General features: G+C 34.9%; 1 protein-coding gene across 1 annotated transcript in view; it reads left to right on the top strand.

Annotated features, from left to right (window-relative positions):
* The window catches only part of KCNH7 (potassium voltage-gated channel subfamily H member 7), a 485,293-nt gene that overhangs the window by 434,844 nt on the left and 28,563 nt on the right, over positions 1 to 21,886 (top strand). The window contains exon 10 of the mRNA XM_017890966.1: positions 18,723 to 18,975. Within this exon, the coding sequence (XP_017746455.1) occupies positions 18,723 to 18,975 (253 nt within the window). The remainder of the gene's footprint in view (positions 1 to 18,722; positions 18,976 to 21,886) is intronic.

The raw sequence follows: 21,886 nt of genomic DNA on the forward strand, positions 1-21,886 counted from the left end.
CAGGCGTGGTGGTGGGCCCTGTAGTTCCAGCTACTCGGGAGGCTGAGGCGGGAGAATGGCGTGAACCCGGAGGCGGAGCTTGCAGTGAGCCGAGATCGCGCCACTGCATTCCAGCCTGGGCGACAGAGCGAGACTCCGCCTGAAAAAAAAAAAAAAAAAAAAAGAATGGTATACTGTTTAATAGAAATTTATATTGCTTGGAGCTGATGTGATTTCCAAGGAACATTTTAATAAAAATTTGACTTTCTTTACCTGCACAACTTTTAGTTTCTCTGTGATCTGTCAGAGTAGCCTCCACTACTAACACAGAGCTTATCTCTGCATGTACAGTCTAACACTACTCCATCAAAAACTGTGTTACAATCATTCTCTACACTTATTTAAAAGACTTCATCTGGGCCAGACCTTTATATTAAGATCACAGAGTGTTTTGATACACCATAGTGAAGTGTAATGGTGAACTCTTTCAGTTATGTTCAATTCAGCAACTCGGATGAAAACAATCCTTGTGACAATATACTCCATCAGAAATGTAAAAGCAAAATTTGCAAAGTAGCATGGCTTGCCTTCACTGTATTGCTTTCCTCTCCCTTACTTTTTTCTAATGATTTTTAATCTACTGATGTTGATAAATACAGTCCTTGACCTAGACTGATATGTGTATCATACAGCTGTAACAAAATTTTAGAAATATGATGCCCTCATATCCAGATAATCCTTCATGCATTTAAAAGGGGGCATAAAGATTGACCAAAACGTACATTTAAATGATAATGACCCACAGGACTGGCACACCTTTTGGTTTTCTATAAATAAATACCTAGTTACCATTTAAGAGTTGAACTAAAGTAATAGTTTTGCACAATGCACTTAAAAAGATGTTGTCATCTGCGTGTAGATTAGTTGACAGGAATTGCCTGGCTCTACAGAAACTGGGAATGTACTAAAATTTCACACTGGCAAGAAGTCTACCACTATGAACACACAAATTTATCACTCATGATCACCTACTGTAGCCAGCTCCTTAATAGCAGGTGCTTTTAAAAGGCAAAGTTCACTTGCCTTTCCTATTTTACACCAAGGCTACTTACCCTACAGTGCTTCAAAATATCACAAAGAACAAGAAAACAGTATCTGGAGCCCCCTGACATGAGCAATGTCAAGCTTAAGACAGGCATCTAATGTTTTCAGGTCACAAATGGTACATGTTCATCTTTCACAAGTGATGATGGTCACTTCATCGTGGTCTCCAACCATCATCAAGGAGGACTTATTTACAGTTGTAATCATGGTGCTTCTATGCAAAGTGAGTTCTTCAGTGGTAGGATCTGACCTTTAGCCCATTTGAAGTCTGGAAAAATAATGACAGTATGCCCTAGAGCCTTCCATACTATAAAAAGTCTACAGAAGCATTACACTGAGGTGGTGAACCTACTTTGATGCTTCAGTTTCTCTGTTTATTAATAATTTTACTCTTACAGTAGTTGGAAGGTGGAAATGATGTCTCAAATTGTTTTTTAAATCCTTAAAATAATGTTCCTATTTGAATAGAACTGTAGAGTGGAATTTCTTATGCTGAAGGGTATGATGTGTTTCAAAAAACTTTGGAGTGTTAGGAGCACAGGAATAACTCAACTCAATTCAGTTTCAGATCACTTGATAATCAACACAGGTTAAGTCATTAATAAAAAATAGAGATCATCAAAGTTCAGTTATAACATATTCTTTGGAAATATGATTTTAATTCTCTTTTCATTCAAATACTAGAATAACTCAGCATTTCTTAAATCTAATGGAATCAAAGCATCCACAATTTTTTTTCAAAATAAAAGCCCAATATTTTCTTTAGTAGAAGACATACCCAGTGGACTGGGATTGATGTTATAAATGGATATGAAAATGGTCCACCCAATATGTCATATTTCATAATCATTTTTTTAAAAGTGAAAACATTCAGATGTAATTCATCTTAGACCAAATTATCATATAGCCTTAAAGCAGCAATAGCTCAAGAAATTTAGATATATTTTAATTGTTTTTCTCAGTTTAGACATATTGCAATCCATGTGGATGAGCGTGGATGGAAAAAATACATAATCATTACATGTTTCATGCCAGATATACCTAAAAAGAAATCTCCTTTACTTTGCATCTTGGGCTCCTATTATCCAGGTGAGCCACCCCCAGTAGAACTTTACGTTCACCTTAGGGACCATCTGATAAGAGCTTTCTTTATTGGGTTGGGGTGGGGGGCATCACCTGTGATGATGCATTTTTAACACTCCAGAGCTATGCTGAATCATTTCCATATATGCTGTCATTCATTCTGCCCTCTCTTCTGTTAATCTTCTTAGATCAGTATGCTGTGCAACCCACACAAAGCTAAAACATGTCTGCAGTTAGGAAAACCGGCCATAGTGGGAAAATAAGCCAAAGACTCACTCTCCACAAAGGCTAAATTATTTTACTTGGATCATAGAGGTGAATCTCAAGCTATCATCTGATTCTGTGCTGTGAATAGAAAGGTGTGAGTGCTAGAAAAATATGTTTTCCAAGATACGGATTTAGCCCGGAGCCTAACTATAATTTTATCTGTTTTGTCTATGAGCTATTCTTTTTTTAAGAGATGGAGTCTCACACTGTTGCCCAGGCTGGAGTGCAGTGGTAAGATCTCAGCTCATTGCAACCTCCGCCTCCCAGGTTCAAGCGATTCTCCTGTCTCAGTCTCCCCAGTAGCTGGTACTACAGGCACCTGCCACCATGCCCGGCCAATTTTTGTATTTTTAGTAGAGATGGGGTTTCACCATATTGGCCAGGCTGGTCTCGAACTCCTGACCTTGTGATCTGCACTCCTCAGACTCCCAAAGTGCTGGGATTACAGGCGTGAGCCACTGCGCCCAGTGTATGAGCTATTCTTAATATTTAATAGCAGGCAACACCACAGTGAGGTCAGAGAATTGTAATAAAGCAATTCTCTTTGACTAGATATCTAAAGAACAAAGGCGACTATAATGCCAGAAAAACAGCTACATGGTGCAAAATTTTACACACCAGACTTCTAAAAGACAAACAAAAATATATAGGCTGGCCTAGAGTAATCATAGACATAGACATTCTTGGAGTAAAAGCAGAGTGGAAGCATGTAGACAGTGGTCAGAATGAAAAAAAGTACTAGGTTACATAACATTTGTATCTCATGTTTTCTAAATATGAGAATAACATTCAATGGAAATTTAAATCTGCACTTTGCTTTATTCCCTTTCCTTTCATTCTCACCCATCTTAGCATACAGAATTGAGATCTTTTGAAAAAATTGTTATTAAACATTAATGATTGGTTCTCATACGCTTATGGCTTTTATATTGGCAGTTCTTAAAGAGAAAAAATATCTTAACCAATCACTGAAGCAAAGTTAAAGGAAACATTAGGAAGACCTAAATTTTTCAAATTAAGGTACAGAATCATTGTAAATTATCAAACAGTACAAAAATTTGTTTTACAGTAATTAAAAAGTACTTTATATCTTTTCACTTAGAGACAACACCCCGATGTAACATCACCTTGCAACCATACTTGTGACATATCATATACGTCCATTTTTTCCTCTTACAGACTTATCATAGCCTGATAAGAATTTGTTTTTAAATTGCGAAGCATCTTCTCTGATGGTGCACATTTCATAGATATGTGTCAATCTAAAGAAAGAAACTGAAGCAAAATTTATATAGAGAGTTTATTTAGACCGACGTTGAGGACTTGCAGCTGGGAAACACTGGGAAATGCTCCAGAGAACAAAGGACAGGCTCAAAGATTTTTTGGTTTTGTTTTGCTCATTTTGTTGTTGTTGTTGTTATTTTTCTATTTTTTAAGGGACAAATCAGGAGAGTGGGCAATTAGAAAAGTTGTTTGTCAGGAACTCTCATTGGTTTACAGAAATAGGACTGGTTAGTGATTAGCTATACATTGTTAAACTATAGGGCATGATTTATGGTATCTAGCATATAGCGTTGTTAGGTCAATTTCTATCAATTGGTGGATCTCTCAGTCTAGAGTCCCGATAGCAGGTGGATTACTTAGCTTAAGGTGGGGAGTAAGACGTGACTGCTCTCACATGTCATTGCCTCTATAGACCTCATAATTTAAAGGGGCTTGCATTCCTTAGATAAAAAGTTATTTGCCTTCTCATATACACAAATTTTACTTAAATAAAATTGCAACATCTCTACTTTTTTATGAGAGACTTTTAAATGCAACATTTTAAAGGTTTCTTATACTTCAATTTTTATACTTTACTCATCCCATTATCTATTACCTATGTGTGTAAACTTCCATACCTTTTTATATGCTAATATAATTATACTTATCTTTGCATGTATACACACATATATATACATATTTACACACACATATAGTTGCATAATTTAATCTATAAAATCATTTAATTATGTGCAGTCCATGTTTCTCACTTAATAGCTTGTGAAAATACCTCCAAGTTGGCTAATACAACTAATTTATTCCTTTTAATGGCACATACATTCCATACTAGTTTATTTTATATACTATAACTATATAATACATAATATAATAATATATAACTACATATTATACTAATAGTTTCTTCTCTTATACTAATGGCTACATTGCTGGGCATTCGTTTGATTTCCAATTTCATGCCACTTCAAACAATACTGCAATAAACCCACTTACATATATTTCCCTTATTTATACTTTTATATTTATGGGTAGATTCTCAGATAAAGGATTTTTGAGTAAAAGATTATATGTAATTTTAATTTTAATAGCTATTATAAGATTACATTCCAAAAATGCTTAACAATTTACATTTCTATCAACAATGTTGGTACTTTTCCCCCTTCCCTTTACTAGCACTGGATGTTATGGTTCTTTTAATTTTGCCAGTTTAATGGATATATGAAAGTTTGTTTTACTCTAATGACATTTTCTGAGCTGCTGTTAAATGTAAGCACCTTTTCATTCATTCATATATACATACACACACCTTATTTGGTTTTTTATTCTATGAATTGCCCATTCATAGCATTTTTTGCATATTTTCAATTATCTTTTCTATATTATTTTATTTAATAAGAACTCTTTGTAGATATTAATGCTTTTCATATTGTAATTTGATCCTAATATCTTTTCAGTATGTTGGTTTATTTAAGGACTATTTTGGATACAAAAGTTTTGTTGTTTTTTTTTTAATATTGTCTAATTGGTCAATTTTATTATATAGCTCATAGATCCTTTCCTGTTTTAAAAGACCTTACTAAACTTTGGATTATATAATTTCCTAAATTTTTTTTATAAGATTTGGTATATGTTTAGAAAGAGAACTCCACAATGTGTTTGAAATCTATTTTTGTAAATTATTTTCTTCACATGAATAGAAAATAGTCATGGTAGAATTTATTAAATAAACCATTCCTTTTTTCATTTAATTAAAATACCACTTGCGTTACACATTACATCATTGGGTATAATTGGGATATATATCTAGACTCTAAAGGCTGCTCTATTTGTCCACTCAGTGTAGTATAAGAATGGTTTGGCTGGGCACAGGGGCTCACGCCTGTAATTCCAGCACTTTGGGAGGCCAAGTTGGGTGGATCACCTGAGGTCAGGAGTTCGAGACCAGCCTGGCCAACATGGTGAAACCCCATCTTTAATAAAACTACAAAAATTAGCTGGTCATGGTTGGTGGGGGATGCCTGTAATCCCAGCTACCTGGGAGGCTGAGGCAGGAGAATATCTTGAAGCCAGGAGGTGGAGGTTGCAGTGAGCCAAAATCATGTCATTGCACTCCAGCCTGGGGGACAAGGGCAAGACTCCGTCTAAAAAAACAAACAAAAAAATGGTTTGTGTTTAGCAGCTTTATATAATATTTTAATATCTGATAAGATAGGTCGACACTTACTAATCTTATTTTGCTTATTTCTCCTGGCTACTTGAGAGCATTTATTCTTCTATAAAAAATATATGACATTTTAAATTCAGTTACAACTTACTCCATGTTAGGCTTTTGAATTAACCCAAAGATCAGATTGTTAAATATGGCTCCCAAGAGTGAGAAATCATAACCACTATCAAGATTTACTGATAATTTCAAGAATTAAGGAATTATGAGCATAGGCACAGAGATCTTCCTTACAATATTAGTATGAGTTCTGGCTCAGATTTAACGTAGGACTGTAAATGATATATGTTATTATACGACACTTAAACAGAATCTTTTTTGGTCATTAAACATTTACATTTTACATTCTGGACATTACACAGCTTATATGACATTTTCCAGAAAGTCATGTTCTATTAAATCTATTAATGAAAGATTGGCCTATCATAGGTGATTATTTAGATATATCCTGCTAAAAATACTCCATAAACGGGAACTATTCCACTAATAAATGCCCTTACTGTGTTTGCCAGGAGTGGGTCACTAATGCTTGTCAGTAGCTGGCCATTTTTCTTCCCTGTTATTTCTTGGGAAATATAGAAAATGGATTGTAGGTCTACTTTAACTCTTATTTAAATATAACTTTGGTATTTAAATATTAAGTCTCACCCATGCTGCACATTAAAATCATCTGAAATATTTTATAACAGTTAAATCAGAATTGCTTAAAGTCTGTGTCAGTATTTTTATAAATCTAATATGTAGACAAGGTTGAGAGTCACTGGTTTATATCTTAAAAAACAAAATCCAATTCAATAAGATTTTATCATTTTCTTCCTAAAAATTTTTACCTTTATTGTTAAATATCTTTATTAATTTTATATAGCATAGTGAATCAAATAAAATATATTATACATTTCCATTTTTACCCGCTTATAGATCATAAAGAATAAAACTATTTATCTTCTATCCAGCCACTTTAGCAAATTCTGATATAATTTTTTTTTTGTATGGTTCAATTTGTTTTCTCTGTAACCAAGTTTTGGGTCAATTTATTTTCTTTAACAAATTCTGAAGGACTTCTTTTTGGTTTGGTTCAATTTGACCTCATTCTGATAGTACTTTTTAGTTTGGCTTAATTTGGTTTGTTCCGGTTTGTTTGAATGGTGGGTGGTCCTCTTGAGGATTTACTATTGGATGTTCTAAGCATACAATCGTATCAGCAGCAAAAAGAGATAAATTCATTTTCTATTTTTAATAGCACCACTTATTGGGGTGTTTTCAGTTCTCTAGAATCTCTCAAAATAATTTTGAAAAAAAAGTTTGATGTTTATGTTTTAAAATTTTAATTAAAAAGTAGATTAACAGATTCTTCATTTTAATAAAAATCTAATAATTGATTTGAATTAAAGAAATGTTAAGATGAATACTACTAAAATACCCTTGCACTCATGAAATGCATCCTACTTGAGCATAGATTTTTTAAAAAATTTTTAAATTTTTTCTTTCTTCCACTTTTATTTTAGGTTTGGGGGTACCTATGCAGGTTCGTTACATAGGTAAATTGTGTGTCACTGAGGCTTGATGTACAAATGATCCCAAGGTAGTGAACATAGTGCCCAGTGGTACCCTTTCTTACCACTCTTCCTTCTCACCTTCCCTCCTCAAGCAGTCCCCAATGTCTATTGTTCCCATCTTTATGTCCATGTGTATTCAATGTCTAGCTGCCACTTATAAGTGAGAACATGTAGTACTTGGTTTCCTGTTCCTGCGTTAGTTTGTTTAGAATAATGGCTTCCAGCTGCATCCCTGTTGCTGCAAAGGACATAATTTCATTCTTTTTTATGGTTGCATAGTATTCCATTGCATATATGTACCACATTTTCTGTATCCAGTCCACCGTTGATAGGCATCTTGTATTGGTTGGTTTCATGTCTTTGCTACTTTGAATAGTTCTGTAATAAACATACAAGTGCATGTGTCCTTTTGGTAGAATAATTTAATTTCCTTTGAGTATTTGCCCAAGAGTGGGACTGCTGGGTTAAATGGAATAGTTCTCTTTTAAGATCTTTGAGAAATCTCTACACTGCTTTCCATAGTGACTTAACTAATTTACATTTTCCACCAGCAGTGTACAAGTGTTCACTTTTCTCCAGAACCTCACCAATATCTATTGGTTTTGGATTTTTTAATAATAGCCATTCTGGCTGGTGTGAGATGGTATCTCACTGGAGTTTTGATTTGCATTTCTCTGATAATTATTGATGATAAGCATTTTTTTCATATGTTTCTTGGCCACTTGTATGCCTTTTTTTGAGAAGTATCTGTTTGTGTCCTTTGCCCACTTTTTATTGGAGTTCTTTGTTTTTTGCTTGTAAGTTTGCTTAATAAGTTCCTTATAGATTCTGGATATTGGATCTTTATCAGATGTACAGTGTGCAAATATTTTCTCCCATTCTGTAGGTTGTCTGTTTACTCTGTTGATAGTTTCTTTTGCTGTGCAGAATGTCTTTCATTTAATTAGGTTCCACTTTTCAATTTCGGTTTTGGTTGCAATTGCTTTGGGATTTAGTCATAAATTTTTTGCCAAGGTTGAAAAGGTATTGGTAATAATATGGCCCGGGATGTCATTTCATAGGCTTTCTTCTAGAGTTTTTATTGATTTTAGGTCTTATATTTAAGTCTTTAATCCATCTTGAGCTAATTTTTGTTGATGGAGAAACATAAAGGTCCAGTTTCAATCTTCTGCATATTGCTACCCAGTTATCCCAGCATCATGTATTGAATAAGGAATCCTTTCTTCATTGTTTATTATTGTCAACTTTGTTGAAAATCAGGTGGCTGTATGTGTGTGGCTTTATTTCTAGTTTCTCTATCCTATTCCATTAGTCTGTGTTTGTTTTTCTACCAGTACCACACTGTTTTGGTTACTGTAGCCTTCTAGTATAGTTTGAAGTTGGGTAGTATGATGCCTCCAGCTTTGCTCTTTTTGTCTCGAATTCCTTTGGCAATTCAGGCATATTTCTGGTTTCATATGATTTTAGAATAATTTTGTCTAATTCTGTGAAAAGTGACTTTGGTACATTTACAGGAATGGCATTGAATTTGTACATTGCTTTGGGCTATATGGTCATTTTAACAATATTTATACTTCCCATCCATGAGCATGAAATGTTTTTTTCAATTTTTTTGTGTCATCTCTCATTTCTTCCAGCAGTATATTGTGATTCTCACTGCAGACAGCTTTCACCTCCTTGGTCTGCTGTATTCCTAGATATTTTATTCTTTATGTGACTATTGAAAATGAGATTGCATTCTTAATTTGTCTCCGAACTTGGGTGTTACTGGTGTATAGAAATGCTACTGATTTTAGTACATTGATTTTGTATTCTGAAAGTTTACTAACTTTGTTTATTAAATCTGGAAGTCTTCTGGTGGAGTGTATAGTGTTTTCTAGATACAGAATCATATCGTCTGCAAAGAGAGATAGTTTGACTTATTATTTGTATGCCTTTTATTTCTCTTTCTTACCTAATTCCTCTGAGTAGGACTTCTGATTATAGATTTTTTGATACATTGTTGATATTATTGGTTAGTCAATTGTTTAGTATTTTGCATCTATTTTATAATGATATTCATTAATGGTTATATGCTCTTTAAGTGTTAGAAAGAAATCAGTTGTAAAATCGTCTGGTTGTTTTAATAGTGGGTCTTTAATCACCTCTCCCACTCTACTTGGTAATTATTTGTTCTACTTCTTCCTTAGTCAATATAATAATTTACATTTTATCAAGAGTTCATGCATGTTATCTAGGCTTCCACAGTTGTACAATTGCACATAGGCTTCTCTTATAAGATATTTAATATTTTCTGAATCAGCGCATGCATCTGCTTTTCTTATTCCTGAACTTGCATATTTTTCTCTCTCTCTTCTTTCCTTCAGCAGATCTTTGAAAGATTTATATATTCTATTTGATTTTATTCAAGGAATTAGCCTTTAGATGTATTTAAGCTAGCTTGCTACTATTCTTTTCATTTTCAGCATTTGCCTCCATTAATTCTCTCTTTCTTATTTTTTGATAACTTTATTATTCTTAACGGTTGTATTAAACTATTTTGTTGTCTGAGGCTTTATTTTGATAATGAAGGTATCAAAATAAAGAAATAGTATACATATTTCTTTGCATACGTACAAAAAATGTATACTCTTTTATATAAAGAAAGAGTATACATATTTCTTTGAATACAAGTTTTCTGTGGTTCTACAGGTATTAAAATGAAATATTCTTGTTTTATTGTTTTCTAAATTGTTTCCTTTTTTATCAAAAAATTATCATCGAATATTGTTCTTAATTTCTAAGTACTCCTCTTTTATGGTTACTTTTTAATTGTTTTTCCTTATTTCTTGGATTATAATCAGAGTTTAGTGACTATAAAATTTCTACTTTTCAAGTATTTAAGATCCCACACCTAATCTATCAATCTGGTTGCATTTTTCTTAATGACCCACCTTTATAAAAGATTTCTGAAGCGTTCACCTTTATTTTCATAGTTGGGATAGGCAGGGGGAGGAGACACTGCTTTCCTTCTTTAGACAAAATTTTATTCTTTTATGTATTATATGATTGAATTATGTAATTCCACTAACAAGTTCAGCTGGCATAAATAGGTTTGAAACACACACAGCTGTTTTATGACTCAAGTGGTAGAAGCAAAAATGTATGTAGATACATTGGTATTTGGAGCATTCAGAGTGCTAAGTAACAGTCAATACATTTTATAGGAGGGGAATTTGTTAGGTAGAGGAAGAGAACTTCCACTATTTTGAAAGCTTCCAATATTTTACAAAAAGTTAGATAACTGCTAATACAGCCATCCGCTTTCCCTCAAAAACAATTGTTGTCCAGTCTTAAAATTCCCAAGAAACAAATACCCAACTGGTAAAAAGTGAAAATATCATCTGTGCTAGATTTCTACCCTTTATTACTTTTCTATAAAACCAAAAAATTAGATGAATGGAAAACATTTTATGTCTCACTATTCTGTTATCAACTTTAGAAATCCAATTTGATGGACAGCAATGATAAGTCAAAATGGTTGAAGAAGCCCTGGATTAAGTTTGGAGTCTTAGTTTTTCTACAAATAAAATTCCCAATACATTGCCTCTGCTTTCAAATTTGAAAACTGGGGTGATTGCCAATGTGTATTCCTCACATAATGTTGACAACTCAATAAAAAATTTGATGCTAAAATACGATACATGATAAATGTTTCTGAAACCGTAAAACTTGATTCAAGTTCTAGATGGTATTTTAAGTACATGTTGGTTTTTAAATTATTCTTTTCATCACCTGGTAGATTGTACCTCCTTTTTCCTTATTTTGTAGGCAAGCTAAGGTCATCTACAATCAATCCATTTGGGAAGAACTATTTGTAGAGCATCCAACAGAATCCACTATGGTTATATTCTGTTCATCCCTTCCCCGACTACCTCTCTCAAATAAATGAGCAGGGGCAAGGAGGAGAGGTCCTGAAACTGCTCCTCAGGATGCAGATCCCTCCTGTTGCCCTTAGAAACTTTAATGGGTTCCAAGTTTTCCCCTGAGACTTCATTTTAGAAATCCGGAGGCACCCTTTTTAAGTCAGCCTTCTGCAGAATTAACAGAAGGACTCCAGAGCTTGGGTAACAAGGACATGTGTATGAAAGCAATAAATCCCCTCTGCCCACACATCATCACCCACACTTCTACCCATCCTTGGCCCACACTTCTACCCATCCTTGACTTAATTTGGATCAGGATAAAGTTTAAGTTTCCGTCTGAAAGCAATGAAACATCTCATAGTCACACTGTTAAATGGAGTTGCAGGAGAAATAGGAAGGATAATTCTGTTTCATTTTTCAAGGACTCTACCATTACCAAAACTGGTTTGGGATTTACAACATTGTCATCTCTGTCTGTGTGTGACAGGTTTTTATTCTGCCCATATTTTTTTTCCCTAAGGGATATAAATCATATGCCAATTGTTGAAAAGTCACATGAAGAAAATTAGCTTATTCTCTCAATGCTTATAAATATTCCCACAGTTGTGAATTCCATAATGCTCTGCTTTGACAACAATTTGGCCTTATGTGATGGCTTTATACAATAAAATCTTTCCTTATTTTTTCATCAACCACATGAAAGTGAAATAAGAAATTAGATGATGAAACAATTTGGGCTTCAAACTAGGCAATACATATTTGTAAGATTAAAAACAACTATAAGAGTCTACCTATCATGGTCAGTGGTTAAAATGGAGTATTTAACATGTAATTGCCAAGCAGGAAATATGTATGTTTCCTATTTCTCAATGGCTAACCCATAGGAAAAAAATGATCTTAAATGACCTAGAAATTGCAGAATCCATTAAGTTGGGACGTTAGCTTCTACAAACACCAAAAAGCAGGGTTTAGTATCTTACAAGTGCTAAAGATTTTTTAGAAGCTGAATGCTCACATTGAAAACAATAATTTTACCAGAATCAGGAAATGCTATAAAATATTAAAGCTTTACGCTAGGACAGAGATTTAAGTTTTTAATATATTACTCATCTATTTGATAATCATGCTTGAGGTTTAGTGTTTCATAGGGAGTGTTAATTTGTGTTTTAATTAATCCTAATTTGTCAACATTTAAGTATATTTAATGACCCAGAGAATTTCCCTAGAAAATTTCCTAATATCAGTTATCACAGCTGCCAAAGTCATCCATATGATTAATGTACTATTTAGAGGAGTCATTTGCTACACTCAGACTTCCTAAATGTGCCTTATTCAGCCTGCCTTTGGGAATGCTCCCCTCTGCAACTATACCAAGTGAAATAAATCAAAAACCATTCATTACAACATAGATAAACTTTCTCACACTGTCTGGATATGGGATATCAATTAGAGAATACATTTTGATTCTTTTCAGAAAGCAAATACAGGAGTTTACAATCCTGTGGAAGGACCCTGGAGAGACTTGTTTTGGCATGTAAAAAAAAAAAAGGAACCAGCTCAATTACTGACACTTATCCAAACAGAATCGAGAAAGTATAACCACCATAAGTGTTTTGGAACTTGGCCTTAGAAACAGTAAATATTGAATCTTGTACTTTTAATCTGAGGAAAGAGTAATAGTTTATTGTCAACACATTATGAGTATTTAAATCCATTTGGCTATCTTTATCAGCAGCCAGGTACAATTTGATTAAGAAGATGAATATCTATCTTTTCTCCGTGAAAGGTGACAGAATAGTGACATATAAATATAGGAAAAACAACTTCATTTATTAGGATGTTTCTCCCTTCTGACTCCAGTGACTGAAACTTCGGACATATTTCTTTAATTATAATTTGTCATAGGCCTGAGCTAAACTTCTTTTCCATTTGCACTCCAACACATAAAATAGATACTATAATTATTTTACTGGTATAAATTTAGAAGTTTAAATTTAAAGAATTACTTATTAAAAGTTAATAAGACATGTCATTTTGATAAGCACATACATCAAATCAGAAGTTCAGGCTTATATTAACTTTGGCACACATTGATTTTTGCATTCATTACTCGGCTCAAGAAAATTTGAATTCACTTACTACCTAATTACAAATATTAACAATATTATAATTGTGTGTCATTAAGTGTGTGTCAGCATATGTACATTTTAGAGAAGTTTTACATAAATTTGAATAATTCTGAATTAATGTCTGGTCATATTTGATAGATGTTTAGTATGAAATACTACTTTCATTTTTGCTCTCTCTTTGTTTTTTGTGATATCTCTTTATGAGTTTTACTCTGATTTAATAACGCTATTTTGTTTTGTTGTTGTTGGGTTATTTGTGTTTGAATGGCTTTAAATTTGGGGTCCTCAAGTACTTAACTATAGGATTGATTTAACAACCACAGAAAGCATTTCATATTCATTTAAAAGATCAAATTCTCATTTGTAAGTCATGATGTGATTTTGAAAGTCCCAAAGAGCTGTATTCATATAAATTCAAGCCAAGGGAAGTTAATTCATTTATTAAATATTCCAGTGACCTTATATCATAATAAAGATAAAGAATTTGCAGCAGCCTTGAAAAAATTTTCTGGAACTTGAAATGTTTAAAATCTGTCCCCATACAGGCCAGTATTTGAAAATGAAATTAGAAATTTTATTTGCCTTAAATTAATTCTTACCTTGAGAATTTCTTTGAACAATCATTAGTATTGTAAATGTACAGTATAAATGTCCAAACTTGATGTGAAAGTAGAGTGTGGGAAATTCAGGTTATCCCTGTAATTTTTTGTTTTAATTTGGCCATGTAGAGAAAGGCTTGAAGTCCAGATATATTTTCAGACATGTTTAATTCATTGTTATGCTCCCATGCTTAGCATAGTGCCTAGCATATAGCAGTGTATTCAGCTGTTCTTGCATTGCTATAAAGAAATACCTGAGACTGGGTAATTTATAAAGAAAAGTTTAATTGGCTTATGTTTCTGCAGGCTGTACAAGCATGGTACTAGCATCTGCTCAGCTCCTACAGAGGCCTCAGGAACTTACGGTCATGGCAGAAGTTGAAAAGGGGGCAGACATGTTACATGGCAGGAGCAGGAGCAAGAGAGAGAGTGGAAGGAGGTGCTGCACACTTTTAAACAACCAGATTTCATGAGAACTCACTCACTATCGTGAAGACAGCACCAAACCATGAGGAATCCACCCCCATGACCAGACACCTCACAGCAGACTTCATCTCTGACATTCCGGATAATATTTCAACCTGAGATGGGTGGGACAAATATCCAAACCATATCTAGCAGATACTTAATAAGTATTTGCTAAAAGAATGATAACTTCTGTTTCAAGCTGCAGGCCATGAAACTGATTCTGGGTGGTGTTTCTTGGTCTTTAAAATTAGATTGCCTCAATAAAACAAAACCATGGCTTCAAATGCACAGTGGAAGGTGATATGTACCTTCAAAGCTTCAAGGCTGGACAGTCAAGAAAGCTGTGTATAGTATAATGGAAATAGATATAACAATCACCAAATCAGCATGCGTCCTGGTTTGTACTTGTGCAGTTGACATAGCAACTCTTTGTAGCCAGATCTGCTAGGCCTGGTAAAATGTCAGCATCTGAGTCATAAATGAAGAGGTCCTATGTCAGAGAGTTTAGCAAGGGAACCAACCCTAAAAATAAACAAACAAAAACGTGCAATGTACTGGAAGCCAAGAAGGCAATACAGCTGAGGCCAATGGAAAGGGGTGCCCTGGATAAATATTTTCTTAAGCCTACCTCTTATTTCAGACTTTTTTCAATGTACTTCTACCTCTATTCCACTATTGCTCCCACTCTTAACTCTCCCTTTTAAAGTCCTTTTACTTAGACAGAACCCAGATACTAGAGCTGCTAACTTATTTGGGACATTAAAACTATAGAACTAATAAGACATTCAACAACTGACTCTTAATTTTATTGAGTTTTACTTCAGTGATCTATGTGACTAACTTAAGAAAATTAAGAAAATCCGTTAAGGGCTAGCATCATATGAGAAGCCCTTAACCTAGGCAAGTTCATGCCAACATCTGTGTATCTTCTCCATGTAACAACAGCAGCTCTATGGCACCTCCAACTTGATGTTATCCTTTCCAATGGGTGTCACTTCCAATAGAATGAATGTTGGGGGCAGGGGATATTTAAGAAGAAAAAACTTTCTGAAGCATCCTTAAAGCTCTGTGGATGATTCTAAAACTATTGGAATTCCAAGAACATATCTGTACATTGATTTTAGAAACTACCTAATTTCAAAAGGGATTTAGGGCTACTCACAGTGACAACCTAAGTTCAAGTATTGCAGGACATATAACAAGCCAGAAACAGGAAACAAGAATTATAATGAGATGCAAGGAAAAAGAATTCTTAAAGTGGTTATGCAATAATGCACAAAACATTTAAACTCTGCTGAGGCAACAGAACACAAAACTTGCGGAGAATACCCTATCAGGCAGACCAAAGAGAAAACACAATAGATTTTGGTTTTCTATTCCTAACTAAAATAATATACTAATTTTTTCAGTAACAATAAATTTGTGACCAAAACACAGAGGAAGTCCAAAGTACATTGTCTATTAAAATCTTTTGTGCATCGAAGGGTTTACACACATTCTTACTTAAATTGTGGCCACAACTCTGTGAAATACATGTTATTAATTTAATTTTCCCAAAAAAAGAAACTGATTCTCAGATAAGTTAAGTAATTTGACCAAAGTCAAACTAGTAAATGATGGAGCTAGAACTTTGGATCAAGCCTGTCTGATTCCATAGCTCATGTAACACATTCAGGGAAATGGAGAATCTCATCTCTATCTCTTCTCTGTCTTCCAACTCAAAGCATGCCTGAATACACATGTATGTGTGTGTGCATGCACACACACAGAAACACACACACACAGACGCAATTTTTCTTCTATACCAAGTTTTACTTAAGGATACTTAAGGGAAAATGCCAGAAACAGCAGCTACAGTCTCAGTGGCTCAGTATTCTTATGCTAACTACTATAATCATAGCAGTATCTTCCTCATGTGAAATATAAAATGACTTTATGTACTTTATTACAGGTGAATCTTAAAAGACAGATGGATGTATTTGATTTGTTACTTGGTGTAATGCTTTATACATCTTTATCTGCATGGGGTTACTTAGAATTACTCAGAGACCACAGCAGTGGGCTTCAGAGAGGAGAAGTAATTCATATGCAGAGGCCTGTATAAACTAGGGTATTTTTATTCTATACAACCCCCAAACTGGAGTTGAACTAAATCTGGCCACAACACTCTAAAATGCTGGCCCGAAAGCAAAGTGGCTAGCATTTTACCATGCTGTGTCCAAATTTAGTTCAACTCCAGTTTTACATCACTTGCCAAAGAGTCCAATGAAGTGGTTTAAATGGTAGAAGGGATCAGTGACCCAGACAACTGGTTCCATGTGAAAGCTGAGTTGATGTAAGATTCCAACAAAGAGTAGGAAGGGCCTCCAGCACCCGGAGGCAGAAACAGGCAAAGACTAGGCCAGTTATCGTGTAGGAGAGGTCTTCCTTCAAGCAGGGAACCTGGAAGGAGTCCAGTCATGTAGACCAAGCCCAACAGCTACAGTTAAGGGGAGAGATTACAGATGGCGCCCAGAAACTCTTATCAAAGGGAGGTGTATTTTTTTTGGACCTGAGCAAGGAAATACAGACTCTTCAGGATGAAAACCTGATTTCCTATAGCAGCACTGAACTGGATGGGCTGTGTCTAACAACTGACACACTAAGAGTAGTTTATTGAAATTATGGCTAAATTCAATATTGCAAAGATTCTGATTCTACGGTAGAGAAACACAGATTGATGAAGTGACTTGTACAAGAGTCAACCTGGGGCAAACCCATGACCAGAATTCAGTTCTATGAATTTTCATCTAAAATGCTCCCTATTCATTTATGTGAGTGATTCTATACAGTGAAGAAAACAAGAGCAGAAAATCATGACTATTATGCTTCAGGTATCTTATTGATCCTCTTTATAACATATCAGTCTGACCACTTGCATTACACAGTGATCCTATACACAGTAGGAGCCTTGTGCTTACTTGAATATTTAACAATAGTAATAACTGTATGTTTTTTCTCATATGATTTAATTTGAAGTTCCTCTGTGAGCCAAATGCATTGGCCTTACAAACAATTCATGGCTACTTTTAGCTATATTGGAAGGCATACCAAGGTTGATCCAAAAAGATAGGAAATGCCCAAATTACATCATTGCACTATAAATTGCACTATATAATGTCCCATTCCTCCACCTCAAAGCATATTTAAATGAGTCTGCTTGTACTGGTAGCAGAACATCAATATAAAAATGAAAATCTACGTACGACACCCAAAATAGCAAGACACAGATAAGCAAGAGTTGAATGTCTTTGAACCATTGTATATTGAGAATTGTATGAAAATAACAAATAATTTTATTCAGTTCAGATTGAGTAGCAGTTGTCACAAGATATTGTTTAATCTGTTCAACAAGTTTTAAATTAGCCCCTGAATAGGTTGTCAAAACAGTAGCACTTTAGAAGCTTATGTATACACTGCAAATTCTGGTGCAATTTCCATTTCTGAATATTGGACTACACTTTTAAAGTGTTTTTGCTGTCCTCCTTGCTTTTCTCTATTTTCAGTGCTTATCAAAATATTTAGTGTTAATAATGTGCATATGAGACATAAATATTTCAAATACTGTAAACTAATAGCACACTATGGTATATGACATTTACAAATACCATGGCTATTTCAGGGTCAACATTTTTACTAATAATAACTTAAATGTATACCAGAAATGGCAACCTAAATTGACTTGAGATTCTTTCAAAAGGTTGATTGTCTTTCTAGTTGTACCACCTTTCATTAGTTATGTCTTATTAATTGTCACATTGCATTATATCTGTGCACAGTATGCCACATAACATAATACAGGGAAAGAGAAGCAGTGTGAAAAGTTGTAGGCATTATATTTTAATGAGACAGCATTTGTATTGAGTCTGAATGCCTGCAGTTAATTCAGAGAACAAGTATTTGAGTTAAAAATTTTGACATGTTTAGCAAACCAAGTATTCATTAAGAGGTAGGCGAGGTAGAAGAGTTGTAGGAACTCCTGCGTGACAATGACTACACCTGCAGTTCTGTGAGCAAGAAATTGACTGTATTTCAGGCGGAGATACCCAGAAGGCTGGTAGTATGAAACTCTTTCTTTTTTTCTTCAGGTCCTAAAGGGCTTCCCAGAATGCTTGCAAGCAGACATTTGTCTACATCTCAACCAGACGTTGCTGCAAAACTGCAAAGCCTTTCGGGGGGCAAGTAAAGGTTGCCTTAGAGCTTTGGCAATGAAGTTCAAGACCACCCATGCGCCTCCAGGAGACACCCTCGTTCACTGTGGGGACGTCCTCACTGCACTTTATTTCTTATCCAGAGGCTCCATTGAAATTCTCAAAGATGACATTGTGGTGGCTATTCTGGGTGAGTGTTGTAGAAGTGCATGGTGACAGATTCAGTTATTAGCTTGTAATGCATAGTTTAAAATGATCAGGAAAAAAAAAGACTGATGTATGTATTTATAAGAACAGTTTAAGAGTGGTGGGTAATTTGAAAACTGTATTTAAAATTCAGTTCAAACCAAATTAACCTTGCAGAAAATATGTTTTCTTAACTGTCTCACTTTTTCTCCGATGTGTAAATGCTTCGATGATTCTCTTCAGTTCTTGGCAGCTACCTAGACATTTGAGGCCAAATATAGGAAAATAGTAAGCATATTCTTTTTTTATGTTAGAAGATCTTAGCTTCACGCTTGATCCCTCAACACCTTAAAATAAAATATACGTGTTGTAGGAAATACTTGCTAGCATGTGCCAAAGCCCTGTCATGAACTGGGTTTATGTTTTGATGAATTTCATTTATTCACTGTGCACTTTTACCTGCCATGTCGGATTAAATGGAATCATACAGTCCTTAACTAGGTAATTAATATAGACCTATGAACCTAACAACCAGGGATAGAAGTGATGAAGAGATTAGTCATAACTTCAACTGGTTTGGGTGCAAAAGAAAGCACATGTTTAATCTGCCTCTTTAAAAATAAATTTAGGGGCCGGGCGCGGTGGCTCACACCTGTAATCCCAGCACTTTGGGAGGCCGAGATGGGCGGATCATGAGGTCAGGAGATCGAGACCATCCTGGCTAACACAGTGAAACCCCATCTCTACTAAAAATACAAAAAATAAGCCAGGCGTGGTGGCGGGCGCCTGTAGTCCCAGCTACTGGCGGAGGCTGAGGCAGGAGAATGGCATGAACCTGGGAGGCGGAGCTTGCAGTGAGCCGAGATCGTGCAACTGCACTCCAGCCTGGGCGACAGAGTGAGACTCCATCTCAAAAAAATAAAAAAATAAATAAAAATAAAAATAAATTTAGGCCATGTGAACTTGTAGTACTTCTTTATAATGTTAGGACACTGGGGAAGAGCAAGGAAACAGAGAAAAGTGCAGAAGTGCAGTCAATTCTTCTTTTCTCCTACCACACAGCCAGTAGGTTTAAGCCTCACTCTCCCTATGATAACGCCTATCCTTAGTTTCTGTAAAAATTTGCATTTTTTCCCCTGTAGATTATCCAGCTCCACTTAAATAATGGGCATGTAATTCAATGATTTTCTGTCACTCAGCTTTTGATGTTCACATATGATAGTTATCTCCAACAGGACAGGGATGTTGTCTGTTTTCCCTGCTGCTGTGTAGAACCAGAGTATGGCATGGCACAGAACTCAAATACATGAATAAAGATGTTCAAGTGATTTTCTTATGTATTTTGATAATTTTATTATATTAGTTTTTTTTTTAATTTCCCAAATTTGGTTTTCTAACCAATAAGCTGACAAAGAATAAACACATATTCTAAATCATTTTAAGGCCACACAATCAAGTTAGGTTTTCACTAGATTTGGCCTAGACAGTTTGTCCTGGTCAGTTTGTCGTTCTCTGTTGCCAGAGAAGGAGGATGCTTTGTTGCATTTCCGATCTTCAAATCAGCCAGTCCTAGCTTCTACAAGAAGGTAAAAAGCTTTCTTGCTTTATCAAGCAGTAATTTTAGAGTGTTGCTAAGACATATCCATGGACTGGCTAGATCCTGGCTCATTTACAGTCATGTTGGTAATTGAAATACAAAGTCCAGGCTTAATTTAGTTCAGGTCTTTTTTAAAAACAATAATATCTATATTGACCTACCAAAACTATAAAGAATGTCAGGAAATTACCCCTTTTCTGTCCCTATTTCCATGTAAGCCCCTAAAATCCTTTTAAATTATGATCGTTTATCCTATTTTTGGAAGGCTGATACATATTTATTTAAACTGTGGTTAGTGTCAGCCTCCAGAGTAGCTAGGACTACAGGCGCCCGCCACCTCGCCCGGCTAGTTTTTTGTATTTTTTTAGTAGAGACGGGGTTTCACCGTGTTAGCCAGGATGGTCTCGATCTCCTGACCTCGTGACCTGCCCGTCTCGGCCTCCCAAAGTGCTGGGATTACAGGCTTGAGCCACCGCGCCCGGCTATCCTAATGTCAATTTTTCTTACATAGTTAAGACATGGTGTTTGATTTCTCGTTACTGAATTCCTTTGTAAAACAAGAATATTACAGCATTTTTTGACTAATTAGAACCTTATTACTTAAAAGTCTTTGAGAGCTTCCACAGTGAGGTATACATGAAGTTGTCTACCAAAATCTAAAATCATATACTCAAGGAGTTTTTTCTAAAAATGAAAAGAAGCTTCAGGATAGATACAAGAGAGTACTATTTTACATTGCCATTGATTATCTTTAGAAGTTATATAATCAAGTAATATATCAGTATGTATTAAGTATATATACCACAAGTACAATTTTTAAGTACTTTGATAGTCAGAAACAGAAAAATCTAAGTGGCCATGGCATTCAGGGAAGTCATTGGAAGGAGATTAGATACACAGTATCAGGTGTGCAAGAACTTTGACTCTGGAGTCACGATGCATGGGATTTACTTCTGGCTGTTCTCTCCCTCTCTCCACTTCATTCAACTAAGAAGTTGATGTTAGGCTAATCAGTTTATCACTTTAATGCTCTTTCTGTATTCATAAAATATGGATAATTATTAGTAATTCCTTCATTAAGTTATTTTAGGAATAAATTGAGGCAATGCACCTAAGCATTTGACACAGTGCCTGGCACCTACTGGTCCTCAATAAATATTTGTTACTGTTGCTGTTGTTCTTATCTTGTCATGGAATAAGACCTTGAAAAGCAGGTAGTATGTGGCTAGGCAGAGGTGATGGGGAAGGCCTGTTAGAAGCTAGACACTGAAATAACCCTAGATTTTACAGAACGGCAAGAAGGACAAATTTCCCTAAC

This window comes from Rhinopithecus bieti, unplaced genomic scaffold (genome assembly GCF_001698545.2).
Source record: "Rhinopithecus bieti isolate Rb0 unplaced genomic scaffold, ASM169854v2 scaffold_19966, whole genome shotgun sequence".
Lineage (NCBI taxonomy): Eukaryota > Metazoa > Chordata > Mammalia > Primates > Cercopithecidae > Rhinopithecus > Rhinopithecus bieti.